Source organism: Neofelis nebulosa, chromosome 2, assembly GCF_028018385.1.
Source record: "Neofelis nebulosa isolate mNeoNeb1 chromosome 2, mNeoNeb1.pri, whole genome shotgun sequence".
NCBI lineage: Eukaryota > Metazoa > Chordata > Mammalia > Carnivora > Felidae > Neofelis > Neofelis nebulosa.
This window is the reverse complement of record NC_080783.1, coordinates 7637580-7654492: the sequence shown is the minus strand read 5'-3', so window position 1 is coordinate 7654492 and position 16913 is coordinate 7637580. Positions and strand designations below refer to the sequence as shown.

The window sequence follows — 16913 nt, the reverse complement described above, 5'->3', positions numbered from 1 at the left end:
CATTGAGAGCTTTTGGCCACCGTTGACCCTTGGCCACTGAACACAGAGACAGAGGGTTCAGGCTTTACTGGACACGTCTCCACCCCATTGCAGGTGTTTGGACCCTCCCTCATTAGCAGGACAAGCGAAAAATCAAACTGTCAAATTCAATTCATCAGCTATTGGAAAGGTAAAGGCCATGTGTCCTACTGTAAATGGGTTTGCAGATTATCATTGGGTAGAGTAGAGTAAGGAGATGCAGAAGTATGGAGAATAATAAGGAAACCTTACCCAGAGTAATTTCCACTCCAGAACTCTGCTGCCGGTTTAGAAGACTATTCAAATACAATCCAGGAGAGATGAACGTGGCCACACTTGAACAGTGGAAGACAGAGAGGAGAGAAGACTCATTTGAGAGAGATTTAGATGTAAAACCTACAGATTCTGGGAACTGATTGGTTGTAGCAGGCGGAGGAGAGTGGAGAAATCACAAGATAACACCCAATGGTGTTCTGTGGGAGGGGTGTGTGTGTGTGGGGGGGGGGGTTGTTGTTGTTTGCTTGTGTGTTTAACTGGTAGCAGGGTGTTGCTGCTCTTAACAGAGATAGGAAACATAGTCATAGCAACAGCATCCCCCTGATGCATAAGCGGTTGCACGATGCTTTGACAGACAGCAGTTTCTCACCCCCCGGAGGGACCTTTCTTCTCTTTTCCTCTTGTTCGATGTGTCCTGCACTCACCACCCCTGCCTGGGAGGTTGTCCAGGCGCTGTGTCCAGATGTCACAGAGCCGATGAGCATGCATAGACCACAGACTCTGGTCCAGGTGGGGCTCCCCTGAAACAGCAGGACTTGTATTCGAGGAAGCAGCTTATTGAGAGCGGCTGCCTGTGTCTCTGGCCCTCCTCCCACGGGGATCCCTGCTGTGCTGTGTGCACCTGACACGTGTGTCACGGGGTCATGGAGCGCATTGCCAGTGCCCCCCAGCAGAAATCGGGGCCAGTGCCCCCTGATTTATGAGAGGCCACGACGTGCCAAACCACGGATGTGATTGTAATATCTTCTTCATCCCTTCATCCCTTCTCTTCTTTGAAAGAGAAATAACCATCTATTTGCAAAACTACATGGGCATAAAGACTTCTCTCTGAATACCGTCTGAATTCTGCCCCAAGATCTGGTGAAAGTTTATTAAAAGGAATGCCCTTTAAAAACTAAAGATAATTACACTACCTGAAAACGTTTTCAAGTTTAGCTTCTTCATGAGCACTTAGGTTCTTTGGCATTTGAATATTAAAATGTCCTCTGTATAAGAAAAAAAGATACGAAGCAGTGTTTATAACCTGGGCGGCCACTGAGTGTGCCAGTAGTGTCTAGGAGAGAACAGTCAAAACAGTTCGTCTTCTACTTAAAATGCTGTCTATGAAATTCTTGTGTCAGGTTGTTTAAATAGAAGTCCACCATGGATTTCATAAAATGTTTAATGTGATGCAATAAACAGTAAACACGGAAAGAATAAGTGATTCATTCCCTGGGCAGAAGTCAGTCATTTGCAGACAAGGTGCCCGCTGTGTGTCAGGTACGAGATAGACGGGCACAAGAGCTGGTGCTCATTCCTGAAGATTCCAGGGTGCGGTGGGAAGGAGAGGCATGGAAAGAAGTAACTAGGATGTGTTAAGAGCTACAGAAGTGTCACGAGAGAGCTGGGAGAGTGGAATAAGTGGCTGTTTAGGACGGCCTCAGATCCTTTTTGAAAGAGCTGCAGGGAGGGGGGACGGGAAGTATACGAAACACCATACATCCTCCCCTGGGGGAATCTGAATATGCCTTTGAGGGATGATGATGAGCCGAATCTTCGAGGATGTGCAAAAGTTGGCCAGATGTAAAACATCCAGAAAGATGTCCCAGAGAGAACAATCTTGGCAAGACCTAGAACGGTGAGCAGGCCTGGCAGGTGAAGGGTGTGCGGTGAGTGGCCCTGCTGAAGGGGAAGGCCTCGCCGGGTGACCGAAGGACCTGGTGGGCCGCGGGATGGCCGGTGAGCGGACTTGTATTGAGCATCTTAAGTATTGTTTTGCCAGTAAGAAAGCCAAGGCTCAGAATTCCACTAGTTTGCCCAGGGTGTACAGGAGGTGGTGGGCCCAGGATTAGACTTCAAGTCTGTGGGGCCTCAAATTCTTTACTCTTTTTTCGTGCACTGTGCTCCTGATGAGTATGGACTTTACTGTTTACTGATCTTTAGACGTGTGTGTGTGTGTGTGTGTGTGTGTGTGTGTGGTGTGTGTGTGAGAGAGAGAGAGAGAGAGAGAGAGAGAGAGAGAGAGAGAGATAAAGGCCTTTTCTGCAAATAAAACATAACCTTAAACTCTAATATATAAGAACAGATCAGGTTGTATTTCATTAGCTTAAATTTCTTTCATACTTAAATGTGTAAGACTTATGAGATCAACTCAAGAAAGCAGTGGCTTTTTCTTAATAAGCTTTTATTTTAGACTCATTTTAGCCTTAACAGAAAAGTTGCGAAGACAGTACAAAGAGGTCCCACTTCCCAGTTCCCCCAGTGTTGACATCTTATATTACCCTAGGACATTTGTCATAACTAACAAGCTGATACTGGGAAATTACTATTAACTGAACTCCATACTTTATTTGGATTTTACCAGCTTTTCCACCAATGTCTTCTTTTGGGTTCACTCCAGGATACCACATTGTATTTAATTGCAATGACTTTTCTTTTGACAAACACAAAGTCAGGAATTGCATTACGTTTGCATGTGCTCAGCTTTGTGATTCAAAATAAGATAGTGCCTTGAACACTTGAAAGAAACACTACTATATGTAAAGAGGTATTAAGCCCTGGGCTACGAGCATGCCTGGAGAGTAGCCTACTACCAAAATACAATTGGTATAATTATCAGATAATGCAGGGCAGAGAAGAATCCCAGAATTCACACCCAACAAATTTGATTTAGTCTATCTTAGCTTGGGCTGTCATAAAACATACTATAGACTAGGTGGCTTAAACAACAGACATTTGTGTTTTCACAGTTCTGGGGAGTAGAAGTCCTAGATGAGGGTCCCAGCCAGTTCGGTTCGTAGTGAGGACTCTTCCTGGCTTGTAGATGGCTGTGTCCTCACAGGGCCTTTTTTCTGTGTCTCTGCAGGGCAGGGAGAGGAGAGTTACCTCTCTCTATTGGATCAGAGCCCCACCCTGTGATTTCATTTAACCTTAATTACCTCCTCAAGACCCTACCTCCAGTGCGGGGACATTGAGGGCTAGGGCTTCCCCATAGGAATTTGCGGGGGTGGGGGGACAGTTCCATCCATAGCAGAATCCAAAACCTGAAATGATGGGAAATCTTTACAGTCTCGTCCCAAGACAGTGTGGTCTTGAGACTTTCTCCATTTTGCACCTTATGTGTATGCAGGTAAAGATGTATTGTCTTGTAAAACACCGGATACCTGAAAGACAATGTTAAATATGTAGATCATATTTTAACACTCATTAAATAAGTTAAAGAAAATGTGGTGTCATCTGAACAGATGGTATAAAAGCAACGGCAAGAAAAAAAACATCAAAAATGATTGTCTTACAAAAAGCTGTTACCAAAAGTTTTCGGGTGGTCATTAGATTTTACACAGGTGTTTAAAAAAAATAGCGCATCCTTCAGAATAATGCCAAGTAATGCCATACAATTATTAATTATTTGTTACTGGTGTGGGCCATGAGTTCTAGAATTTACATTTCCATACCAAAGGTTATTTACTGTATTGAAACAGGGTCCAGGTACAGTCACTTCACAGAGTAAGAAACCACGGGGAGTGTTGAAAAAGGGCTGCTACTGTGGCTGGTTTAGTTTGGGAGGGGAGTGGATGGTAATCAAGAAAGGTGTGGAAGAAGGAATAGATTAAAGGGAGGAGAGAGCGAGATCCAGGTAGAGATACTGTGTTCATCTTTGGAACTTTAGAGAAAACAAGTAGCATTCTGGGACAGCTGTGAAGTCATCATTTTAAAGTAAGTTGGAGAGAATTTTTTTTTTTTTTAATTAAAGAAGGTATACCACTGGATCAGTTTATTATGGACTAGAAAGATCAATAAAGGGAAGAAATCATTTGGGCTTAAAGAACTGCAAAACGAGTGATCAGTTGATCCGAGCATTCTCCTAGGAAACCTGTGATCCTTTGTTGGAGTATCCCTGCTGATGTTCCGACGTGTGGTCTGGTCAGCTGCGATACTGCTTTCAATCACGAAAGCATCGATTCTGCAATTTTATTTTGGTGAAACCCCGTCATGAGTTTACACTCAGCCCTTGGGTTCTTTTATTGTTCCCAGATTTATTGGCAAATCATTGATAAACACAACTGTGTATTCTGAAAGTGTGAAACGATTGCCAAGATGAAGTTAAGGAATACACGCACTGCCTCTCACGGTTAGGTCTTGTGTGCGTGTGGTGAGAATGCTTCAGGTGTACTGTCAGCAAATTTCAAGTGTACCACATCCTGCCATTAACCGTAGTCACCATGCTGTACCTTCAGATCCTCAGAACTTACTCATCGCGTAACTGAAAGTACGTGCCATTTGATCTATATCTCCCCATTTTTCGCCCCCCAGCCCCCCAGCCACTGCCATGTAAGTGATACCATACGGTATTTGAGATCCTGTCTGGCTTATTTCACTGAGTATAGTGCCCTCCCAGGCTCATTCATGCTGTCACAACTGGCAGGAGTTCCTTCTTTTTTTATGGATAATAATATGCCATAGTTTATGTGCATGTACACATTGTCTTTATCCCTTCATCTGTCAACAGACACTTGGGTTGTTGCCATGTCTTACGGTTGTGAATAATGCTGCCGTGAGCATGAGAACACAGATATCTCTTCAAAGGACTGATTCCATTTCCTTGGGGTATATACCAAGAAGTGGGGTTACTGGATCAAATGGTAACTCTGTTTTTAATGTTTCGAGGGACCTCTATACTGTCTTCCGTTATGGCTCTACCAATTTAGATCCCCCCTCAATAATGTATGAGTGTTCTCTTCTCTCCACATTCTCACCACCCTTTGTTATTTCTTGTCTTTTTGGTAATAGTCATCCTAACAGATGTGAGATAATTTACCAGTCCCACTTACAACAGCATGAAAAACAATAAAATACTTAGGAATACATTTAACCAGGAGGTAAAAGTTGTGTACACTGAAAACTGTAAGACGTCAATGAAAGAAATTGATAAAGGCACAAATAAGTGTAAAGACAGGCATCCTGTGTTCTTGGATTGGAAGAATTGATATTGTTAAAATGCTCATACTCCCCAAAGTTATCTACAGATTCAGTGTAATCTCTATCAAAATTCCAATAGCATTTTTCACAAAAATAGAAAATATATCCTAAAATTAATATAGGACCACAAAGGACTATGAGTAGCTAAAGATATCTTGAGGCAGAAAACAAAACCGCAGGCATCACACTTCTCATTTCAAACTACGTTACGAAGCTACAATAATCAAAACAGTAGGGTACTAGTATAAAAACAGACACATGGATCAATAGAACAGAATAGACAGCTTGGAAATAAACCCATGTACATGTGGCCAACTAGTCTTTGACAAAGGTGCCAAGAACATACAAGGGGGAAAAGACAGTCTCTTCAATACATGGTGCTGAGAAAACTGACAGCCACATGCAAAGAATGACCCTGGACACCCATCTTACACTGCACACAAAAACTCACTTGAATTAGGAGCGCCTGGTGGCTCTCAGTTAAGCATCCAACTCCCGGTTTCAACTCGGGTCATGATCTCACGGTTCGTGAATTTGAGCCCCACATCAGACTCTGCGCCGACAACGTGAAGTCTGCTTGGGATTCCCTGTCTCTCCCTCTCCCTGCCCCTCCCCTGCTCGTGTGTGCATGCTCCTATTCATTCATTCTCTGTCTCTCCCTCTCTCCCTCTCTCAAAAATAAATAAATAAACTTAAAAGAAAAAAAACAACTTGAATTAAAGACTTAAGTGTAAGACCTTGGGTTCTTAAGCATAGAGTTCAACTGGAAGATTATATCCAAAAAGTCCAACTCATTCTTGACTCTAGAGTTTCAGTTTTAGCATATAGTAAAATGTAATTATTTTTCATTGCTGTAATATCATTTTTCCCCGTTACCAATTCTTCTCACCTTTCCAGTTCACATTCCCATTTCTCTGGAGGCTCTTCGCAAATGTGCCAGGTGGCATGGTCCTTCTGTGGCCTTCAGGGGACAGTGCTGCCTCCATCTTCAGTTTGCTCTGGCAGCTCAAGCTCTTCATCAAAACTCTGTCCTCTAGGGGCACCTGGGTGGCTCAGTCAGGTTGAGCGACCGACTTCAGTTCAGGTCATGATCTCACGGTCGGTGGGTTCGAGCCCCACGTCGGGCTCTGTGCCGACAGCTCAGAGCCTGGAACCTGGTTCCCATTCTGTGTCTCCCTCTCTCTCTGCCCTTCCCTCCCTCTCTCTCTTTCTCTCTCTCTCTCTCAAATATAAATAAACATTAAAAGTTAAAAAACAACAAGAACTCTGTCCTCTGGGTGGCTCGCAAGTCTGGTCAACTCCTGCAGATGAGAGATCAATGTGCTCATGGGCCTATTCTTTGCTTGCAGGTTGTCCCCATGCTTCCCAGGCTGCTGTGTGAGGAGCTGTGCAGCCTCCATCCCATGACAGACAAGCTGACCTTCTCTGTGATCTGGACACTCACCCCAGAGGGCAAGGTAACAGCTTACACGCGTGAGCAGTTCATTCAGTGAGTCCCTGTTAATCGCCCACTTTGTGCCTGGTGCCAAGCTGGAGTCCCACGGTGGTAGGAGGGCACTGTGCGGGCAGTCGCCATAGAGAACAGAGGAGAGCCCCCTGCCTCTGAAGAGCTGTCAGTCCATTTAGAAGGCCAGACTGACCGTGAGCAATTAGAAATAGGTGTCTTTCTTATCTTTTATCAAACGGAAGAAGGAGTTGTGTAAACAAAGTCACTGGGGAGGCTTAGTGCAGGAGCTGAGATGTAAAGCTGAATGTGGACCGGCAGTGGCAGAAGGGGCAGAAGGGGCAGAAGGAGCTACAGTTAGGAGAACGGGCCCTGTTTGAAGGAGGACACTGGGGGGAAAGGGTTGTGAGTTTGGGAAGGTGGCACGGAGTCAACCTGTGGGGACCCTCAAATGACAGTCGCAAATGAATTCTGGGTTGTTAGGGTTCCTCTGAAGGGTCATGAGAAAGGTGACATTTTGGAAAGATTAGTGCCACATCTTTGCGCAGGTGACCTGGTAGTTGGAAGGTGAATTAAATTGGCACAGAGCAATGCCATAATCAGGGCCCAATGATGAGACTACGGACCAAGCACAGGAAGGAGAAGAATGTCAGCAGGCACTCCCTAAAGGTGGGGGATAAATAAGACAGCTAAACGGAAGATAACTCTAGGAAAAACTAGTCTTCTCCCCACAAACAGAAGCAACCCTAAACATCCAAAAATAAGGTAATGATTAAGTAACATACAGCACCGATTCAGTGGGATGTTATGCAGTTGCTAGAGCTGTTACAGAGACCGTGTAAGAGCATAGGAAATGTTTATGCTGTAATATTCAATGGAAGTAAAAAGAAGATATTTAATTACAAAGAGGCTCCAAATAAAGATGGAGAATCAAATACCCACATTGACTTTCATTCCCTCCCAAAACCTCACTAAAACAACAACGAAGAGATTTTTTTTAAAGACATAAACCCACAAGGACAAAGAGAATGGGAGAGCAGACAACAGCAACAAAATTTTGGAACTGGGAAGCAGATGGATGAGTGGTCACTGACTTAGCAGTCCTGAGAAAGCTGAATCCTGAGCCAACAATCGAGAAGGCCAAGAAACAACTCAATTTTGCATAGCCGAACCCTAAAGAAATTCAGAAATTGATGGCACCAGGTAACTGCACAAAGTGGAAGAGAGGTGGGTGAAGAGGAAACTAACCGTGTTGGTTGAAAGTTCATTTAGAAAGATTGCCCCTCCCGTAACTTGGAAGAAGAACAGAAGTTTATTCTCTGGACAGGATGAAGTTAAGGATGTCTGAACTGGGGGACGCCAAACACACTTAATGGTAATGGTCGCTTGGGAGAGGTTGATTGAGTGCTAGCCTCCTAAATGTTAAACATCCCAGCTTTCTTGTCCAGCTAAACGCAGAATTCTGGTCACCAAGGCTTATACTCTTGAGTCCGGAGATGAGAAACTTTTCTTGAAGAATCAGAGTGTGAAGAGTTAAGGATCATCGCCTCAGGCACTCCCCAACCAACAGCCCAGCTCCTCTCCCTGTAGGGAATCTTAGAGGCAGCAAGTTCCTTCAACGCGAGCAGAGCTCTTTAGGATTTCACTAAAAATCAGCATTTCAGGATTTCACTTCCACATATGAAGAGACATCCAAGGGGCACCTGGCTGGCTGAGTCAGTGGAGCGTGCGACTCTATATCTTGGGGTCATGTGTTCAAGCTTCACTCTGGGCATACAGCTTACTTAAAAGAGAGAGAGAGAGAGAGACAACTAAAACTAAAGCTACTACCATGAAATAGAAAAACCAAAGCAAACAAACAGAAAAAAGCAACTAGGACAAAACAGACTGTACAGGGAAAAGAAATGATCATTTATATCTCTAGAGAATTTTTTAAAGAAATTATAAGATCTAGATACTTTAAAACAAGAAACAGGAGCAGGGAGGAAGAGCTCTTGGAAATTTAAAACATGATAGAAGAAATAAAGGCGACTCAAAATTCTGGTTGGCAGATAGAGTTGAAGAGTTGTCCCAGAAAGAGATAGAACAAATAAGAAAATTAGATGACTAGTCCAGGATATCCAGTATTTTTTCAATGAATAGTCCAGAAATTGAGAACAATCAAAAAAGGGAGAAGAAATGATCAAGAAAATAACTCAACAAAATGCCCCTTTCCTGCAGGATTTGACTTTCCAGATTGAAAGAACCCAGTGCCCAGCACCATGGTGGATACACATCATCTCCAGACCATATCATCATAAAATCTCAGAACACCAGGGACAAAGGAAAGATCCTCTTGGCTTCTAAGAAGGAAAAAAAAAGTCACATACAGTCGTTCAGAACTCAGAATAACTTAAGACTATTCTGTTATAACCCTAGAAGCTAGATGGCAATGAAACAACACTTTCTAATCCTGAAAGACTGTGATTTTAATGCTAAAATTCTGTACCCAGCTAAGCTATCAATAAAATGTGTGAATCGGAAAGGACATTTTCAGGGCACTTGGATGGCTTAGTCAGTTGAGAGTCCAACCTTGACCTAGGTCATGATCTCACCTTTCATGAGTTCGAGCCCCACATCGAACTCTCTGCTGCCAGCGTAGAGCCGGCTTCATTCAGATCCTCTGTCTCCCTCTCACTGCCCCTCCCCCGCTCAGGCTCAAGTGTGCATTTTCCCTCTCTGTCTCTCTCTCTCTTTCAAAAATAAGTAAGCATTAAAAATTTTAAAAAAGGAAAGGAAAGGACATTTTCAGATATGCAAGGCCTCAAAAAAATGTACCTTTCATATATCCTTTCTCAGGAAGCTACCAGAAGATGTGCTTCACCAGAATGAAAGAGTAAATCAGGAAGGAGGAAGACGTAGGATTCAGGGAGCAAATAAACCAACCCAGGAAAGCAGTGAAAGAATCACCTAGATCACAGGTTGGGGAACTTTTTCTGTCAAGGACAGGATAGTACTTTTTTTTTTCTTTTCAGTTTTTAGGCCACTTGGTCTCTGTCCCAACCACTCAACTCTACCTTTGTGCCATTATAGCACAAAAGTAGACAATATGTAAGTGAAAGAGCGTGGCTATATTCCAGTAAAACTCTACTTAAAAACAGATGACAGGCTGGATTTGACCTACAGGTCATAATTTTCTGTAGATGATGGTGAAGAAGGTCCCTAGGGCAGCAACTCTACAAGGGTATAGAAGACAGCCAGACAGACTGTAGCAGGCCAGAAGGCTCTAAGAGAGATGTCTTCAAGAAAATGAAATAGTTAAAACATCTATATATCTGAATTTTTTGAGAGATGATTTAGACCAGCACTTACAGAATTTTTGGGTCTGAGGACTTGTTACACTAAAAAACTCTTCGATGACCTCAAAATGTGTACGTTCATGTGGATTACCTATTAAAAATTAGAACTGCTAGAAATTTTAAATATTTAAATTAAAGTAATAATAATAAGCCATAAATAACATTTCATGAAAACTATGTTTTCTAAAAATTAGAGTTTTATATTTTCCTAAATCTTTTTCACAACTGTATTAAGGAAGACATTAAACCAGCTTCTCATATATGCTTCTATATTCAATCTGTTAGGGTAAGTTATTTTGGTTGAATTATGTAAGTGAAGAAAATCCAGCTTCAAACAGATATGTAGTTGGAAAATAAAGGTGTGTTTATTTATTTATGTATATTATTTTGGAGAGAGAGAACACACCCAGGAAAGGGGCAGAGCGAGAGGGAGAGAGAATCCTAAGCGGGTTCCACACCCAGCTCAGAGGCTCGATCTTACAAACCTCGAGATCATGACCTGAACTGAAGTCAAGAGTTGGACGCTTAACTGACTGAGCCACTCAGGTGCCCCAAAAGGGGTATTTTCATAGTTTTTTCAGGTAATTATGGAAACTCGACTCTGCATTACACCAGAATTTGACAGTTTCTTAAAAATTAGTTCCATTCTAGAATCTGAAACTGTATCTGCTAGGGACTAAATTCTGTACCACTAAAACCCATATGTTGATGCTCCAGTGCCCTAGTGTGTGTCTGGAGGTAGAGCCTGTAGGGAGATAATTTAGGTCACATGAGGTCATAAGGGTAGAGCCCTGATCTGATAGAATTAACGTGTTTGTGAGAAGAGACCAGAGAGCTCGCTTTTTCCCTGCCATGTGAGGACACAGTGAGAAGGTGGTCATCCTCAAGCCAGGAAGAGAGCCTCTCTCACCATGAACCAAATAGGCTGGCACCTTGATCTTGTCCTTCCCAAACTCTAGAACTGTGAGAAAGCAATTATCAACAATGCCCAGACTGGGGTATGTTGTTATGGCAGCCCTAGTTGACTGATACAATAGATACAATAATATCACTTCAACTTTTTTTACTAGATTACATTAAAATCTGTCTTATATTTTATTTTTTTAAATGTTTTATTTTATTTTTGAGAGGGCGGGGAGGGGCAGAGAGACAGAGACAGAGGATCCAAAGCAGGCTCCACCGTGATAGCAGAGAGCTCGACGCGGGACTCAAACCCACAAACCAGGAGATCATGATCTGAGCCAAAGTTGGACACTTAACCGACTTAGCCACTGAGGCGCCCCAGTCTTATACTCTAAATGGACCTTTTACCTAGGCAGTGATTTTTTTTTTTTATCATGCATTTAGAAAGTTTAGATCATTTAGAAAATATTGGCTCCTTATGCTGATCTTCTACATGTGAACATATTTCCTTTTATGATATCAAAAAGTCACATTGGTTAATATCACTGCCGATATTAGACAAGTCTTTAAGTATTAGGAAACATGTACCATGTGTCGGATACAAGGTTTCCAAAATTCTCAGTTTTGTGAAAGCTCAAATTTTATCATAGGCAATAAATAATATCCGTTGTTTTTCTTGAAGCCCCAAATAACCATAGTTTGAGTATTATTTGTTCCTTCAAGCAAAAATGGCGTTTCGTAAAAAAAGCCATCAGTTTAGCTTACAGCTCAGTTACATAACTGCTTTTCCTCCAGACAGCCGTCATACTTCATTCAGCATGCAGCTTTCTGTGAAGAAAACAAGGACTCAAGGATTGAGCCATAATAAGACTAATAACTGTTACTGCGTCATCAAGAACATTCTTACCCACGTCATCAAAAACATTCAGACATTCTTAAGCCAGCTAGACTTTCTGTTCCTGGGACTGAGGTGGTCAAGAGTATCCTGGCACTTGATACATTTGTTGCCGTTGCCTTATTCATGCCAAGGCAGCGGCAGCGGCAGCGGCAGCGGCAGCAGAAATTTCCCCCGCCAGCGCTTTTGTTCCCAGTGTAAATGTCAACACAAGGAAAAGGGCAAATAATGCCTTAGGATTTATTATTATGAAAATAGCACTGACCTCCTGGGTCCCTGCAAGGGTCTCAGGCACCCCCAGGAGTCCACAGACCATACTTTAAGAACCACTGTTTTAGACAGTTGGTGGGAAGTTTGGGGTAGATCAATATACACAGTATACAGAAAAACCAAGCAAATTAAAACAAAGCAGCTATTAATTCTGGTGAAAATAAAAATTCGTGTAGGAAAGAAAAGGAACACTTAGCATGCACATAACCATAATAGTTCGTTCTGACAGCGATGATGTGACCATGGGGAGGGCCAGGGCCTGGAGCGGTTCTGTGGGTTTGGTTGGGGGAAAAGGAGCACATGTGGGAAAAAAACTGAATTCTCTTCTTCTATAGTAAAAAGTTTTGAATAACACCTAAAACTGAAAAACCAAGAAGCAGCGATCAGGCAGGCTACTTAGAAATATAGAAGTAAGTACCCAAATAACCTGCTAAAATTGGGGAAAGTGGTTACCCCTGGGGAAGGGCAGAGGAAGGAAGGAGACAGAGGGCTGCTGGTTTTCACAAGCCTTTGACACTCTTTGTCTGCTTGAACTATGGGTACTTTAACTTTTCAATGTTTATTTTGAAAAATTTCAAATAGACATGAAAGTAAAGAGAATAGCATAATAAGCCCACCCTCCCTATCTCCCAGATTCGACTACTGACAACCTTTTTTTTTTCCTGAAGTAATGTAAAACAAACCAGAGACATCACGTCATTTCACCATATTTTGAGACATAACTAAAAATTTTAGACATTTTCGTATGTAACAACAATGCTGTTAGCACACCTTAAGATTAATACTAATGCCTCGGTGTCCTCCACAACCCAGTCCATAATTACATTTCCCAGATCGTCTCCAACTAATTTGTCAGAACCAGAAGCAAAACAAGTTACACACATTATGTTTGGTTTTTACAACTCCTAAATGTCTGATAATCAGTTCCTTTTTAAGAGTCAAGAAACAGGGCAACTGGGTGGCTCGGTTGGTGAGACGTCCGACTTCAGCTCAGGTCGTGATCTCACGGTTCGTGAGTTCAAGCCCCGCATCAGGCTCTGTGCTCACAGCTCAGAGTCTGGAGCATGCTTCAGAATCTGTGTGTGTGTGCACGTGTGTGTGTCTGTGCCCCTCTCTCCCTCACACTCTGTTTCTCTCTCTCTCAAAAATAAATAAATAGTAAAAGAGTCAAGAAACAAATATTATCTGAAATACAAAGAAGGAATTGTGAAGACAGTATGCCAGCAATCATATTTTGGTGGGGGTGGGAACATCCAGGGGGAAAAAAATGAATGGAAAAAGACCAGAAGGAAATAAAATAGGATGCCAACAGTGGTTGTATTTGGGTACTAAGGATATGAGTAATTTTTTCTACTTTTTTGTATTTTCTAATGTTTTTTTGAAAACATGTATTAGTTTTATATTTTTATAAATGCTTATTTTTGCAGAAGTTTAAATAGAAAATAAAAGCCCATAGAAGAAAACTAACCTGAGTCAACAGAAAAGAACTTTGAATCTGAATTATGCCTGCCAGCATCAAACCCAAGAAATAAAAAGCTGCCTGATCTAATGAGCTACTAAAATATGAGAGTCATAAAAGAAGCACTCGAAAGAGGCAACCTCTGAAAAGCGCATTGGTCTTTAAGGTTTCTGTTGGAGGCATTGTCTAGTGAGCAAGCCTTCTGGCATGTGAAGGCTGGAGAGCAGGTGTGAAGTAGGCACGGGGTCCAGGAGGGCATGCTGGGCCTCCTTCAAACCAAGCCAAATAGGAAGTGCAAAGATTTGGAGTAGGGACAGTCATGGCACAAGAGCCACTAGATATACCCTACGCAGACCAGGAGACCACATGGTGGGTGGGCCTGGTTGGTTGGTTGTCCCGGGATGTCGTTTCGCATGAGTGTCTCTTACTCACAGTCAAGATGCATGAAATGAGATGTCAGATTCCAGACTCCTGTCCAAGGAATGGGGCTCATTCAAGACCCTGGCGAGGAAGGCCTGAACTAATTGGTGATGGGGGGGCAGGTGCATGGAGCAGGCAGGTGGGAGGGTCAGGGAACCAGAGGAGGCCATTGAGGAGGGAGGTAGCCCCGCATCAAGAACCCGAGGGAATGAGGAGGAGAGCGGCCGAAGCCTGCGGCTAGGTTTGTGTGGAGTGGCGGTTTCTCGAGGGCGATGGCTTCGACTTAGAAGGAGCCAGAGCAGGGCCACCAGCATCGTGCCACAACCACTGCAGCATGACTGCCAGTCTCACCTGGAGCTGAAGTGGAGAAAGTTTCGCATTTTTCCTTCGTCTACCACAATGTTGTGCTTTCTGGAGCAGGCATGATCGGCTATAGAAACGCTATTCCAACTTGCTTAAAACACTCACTAGAGTTTTTTAATGGCCACTAGAAAATCGTGGTCGTATATGCTTCCACCGAGCCAATGCCCAGATTTTTAGATCGGTAGACGCTGAAGGGTCCATTTTTGGCCTACTTCTCACGTATTGGTGGTGAGAGCATTGTTCTCTGATTTAGACATTTGTGATTTTATGCTGTCATAAGGGAAAACAAACCCAGCTACATCTTTGTGCTTTGTGAGATCCAATACTGGTACCATGAAATCCACTTTGACCATGTGAGATCAGTGACCTCGCTATCTCCTGAACACCTACCTCCAGCACTTCCCTCTTGCTTGGCATTAAGGCCCCGCAAAGCTGAGACCGTGTCCTGTGTGCCGCACTCGTCGAGACATCTTAATCTGAAGTCACCTTTGTAAAAACACCAACGTTACACTTTAAAGAGGTCACAAGCAGTGAATCGGACTTGATTACTGAGTCCTTAGACCTTAGAATCTTGGGGTCAAAGGTCAAAGTAATAAAGGAAGGGTCTCACAATTGCATCTCCCACAACATCCCTGCCATGTGCTGTCTGGCTCAGTTAGAAGGTGACAGTGTGCTCCTGACGTTGCTTATTTCAGCTTCAATCAGTGGCAACCTCATTTCAGCCGTTTATGCAGGCCAAGACCCATAAGGTCATTATTGACTTTGGTCTTTCTCTCACCCTTCACATCCAGTCTACCAATAAATCACCTCAGCTTAGCCTTCTAACCACCTCCAGAATCTGCCCCTTTCCTTACCACTGCGAGCACTGTCACCACCTGGGGCCAAGCAACCATCCCCCACCTGGACGGCTGTGGCCTCCTAACTCTTCTCCTAGCTTCTGCTGCCCCACTTCATCTTCTCTTTATACAGCAGTCAGAGTGATCCTTCTAAGTCAGAAATTAAGTCTTGTCTCTCCTTTTTACAAACTCTCCAGTCTCTCATTCTGAGTAAAATCTAGAAGTCTTTACAATGGAATTTTTTTCCCCTGTTATTTTCTCCCTGTCTTCTCTGCTAGAAATGCATGGACTACAAAGTCATCTCGGGACTAGAGTCTCTTCTCATTTCCTGGGCCGTCTTTGTTCATGTGAGCATCTTAGCTCACTTTGCTTTTATCATCAAACTGACCTCTCCACTAGGTAGCACCTCCCCACCCCAGCTGCCGTGACCTAACTTCACTTGAGGTCAGACTTCCCTAACTGCCATCCTAGAATATCCATCAGGTCTCTGCCCATTCCCGGTAGTTCTAGGAAAATCTGTCCAGGCCCTGCTTCATGCACCCATTTATGAACGTTGGACATTGTGGGAGAACCATGCTGTCTACCAGTTCAGGCTGCTACTTAGGAATCCTTTCCTTTACTACTAATACAGCTGTTTCAAACCTTTACCCGTGGCCCCAGCTTTCCACTCCTCTTCCCTTCAAGATCCACCATTCCCCCAGGTGACTTTCCATTCTCCCTGGAAACCTGCTGAAGTCCACCCCCCGCTTCAGAGAGTCACAATCCCTCTCTGCCTTCCCTCACCCATTCCCCTCTCTTCATGCGGTAAAACACGTGCTCATTCCAACCTGGGTTTCAGCCCAGTGTCGTCTAGGTCTTCTAATGGCATCGGCACCCCCCGAGCCACTCGCACTCTCAGTCTTTAGCTTGCTTTACATCTGTCACATCAGTTCTGAGTGCTAACAGCTCCCTCTTTGCAAAGCATCTCTAATCAGTCCTCTCTTCTGTTCCCATAGTCACCACCCCCACTCAAGTCCTTGCCATCCTCCCCTGGGATGTTGGGAGAAGACTGTTCATGGCTCTCCATTCTATTTCCCCAGTGCTATTACATGACTTTCCAGAAGGTGAATCTGGTCCCTTTACCCTGTTGCTCAGCATCCTCCCACAGCATGGTCGTAGGTTAGGATTACCGCCCCCCTCCCCCCCGAGAAGTCTAGTCTCCAGAGTATGACATGCAAAGACCCCACCAGCTCTTCCCCCATTTTGTGACCGTCTGCTGTCCATCCTCCAGGCCCCTCAGCCCCTACTCTTGCCACCGAAGGTTTTGCTTGGCCTGATAATTACCATGCTCCTGAGGCTTTGCATGTGCTTTCCCCTCTTCCTAGAATGTCCTTCCCCACATCTCTACCAGTAGCAATCCTACTTACCTTTGAGATCCATCTAAAATGCCACTTCCTCCATGAAACTGCTTTTAGTCCTCCCTTCACTCATTTAGTAAAGACTCCTTGAGTATTTGCTCTATTCGGAAATTACACAAGGTACTGAAGATACAGGAATTGAATAGGCACCAAAATAGAAATGGTAGTCATCTCCTGATGGTGCACTTATGGAAGATTTTTTTTCTTCTCCATTTCCCACCTGTATTTTGTTCAGTTTTCTACAATTAATGTGTATTACCACTGTAGTGAAAGAAAAGTAAGAATTACTTTGGGAATTTGTCCTGTTTTATTTTTGATAAACGGATAAGAGGTAT

General features: G+C 43.5%; 1 protein-coding gene and 1 long non-coding RNA gene across 8 annotated transcripts in view; one reads left to right on the top strand and one right to left on the bottom strand.

Annotated features, from left to right (window-relative positions):
* Positions 1-16913, top strand: part of DIS3L2 (DIS3 like 3'-5' exoribonuclease 2) — a 346483-nt gene that overhangs the window by 243718 nt on the left and 85852 nt on the right. For 5 of the 6 annotated variants that reach the window (XM_058701232.1, XM_058701212.1, XM_058701196.1 and 2 more), the window contains one exon: positions 6603-6710. The exons of the other annotated variant lie outside the window; for it this stretch is intronic. In XM_058701232.1, coding sequence (XP_058557215.1) covers positions 6603-6710 — 108 coding nt within the window. The remainder of the gene's footprint in view (positions 1-6602; positions 6711-16913) is intronic. 6 annotated transcript variants of the gene reach the window in all.
* Positions 2995-6441, bottom strand: LOC131496069 (uncharacterized). 2 transcript variants are annotated; one of them, XR_009254298.1, is made up of 3 exons: positions 6143-6441; positions 3229-3437; positions 2995-3133 (listed from the first exon to the last, which is right to left on the bottom strand). It is a non-coding gene; the product is annotated as an uncharacterized LOC131496069 (long non-coding RNA). The 2 variants fall into 2 exon arrangements; XR_009254294.1 differs by having other exon boundaries at positions 2995-3437.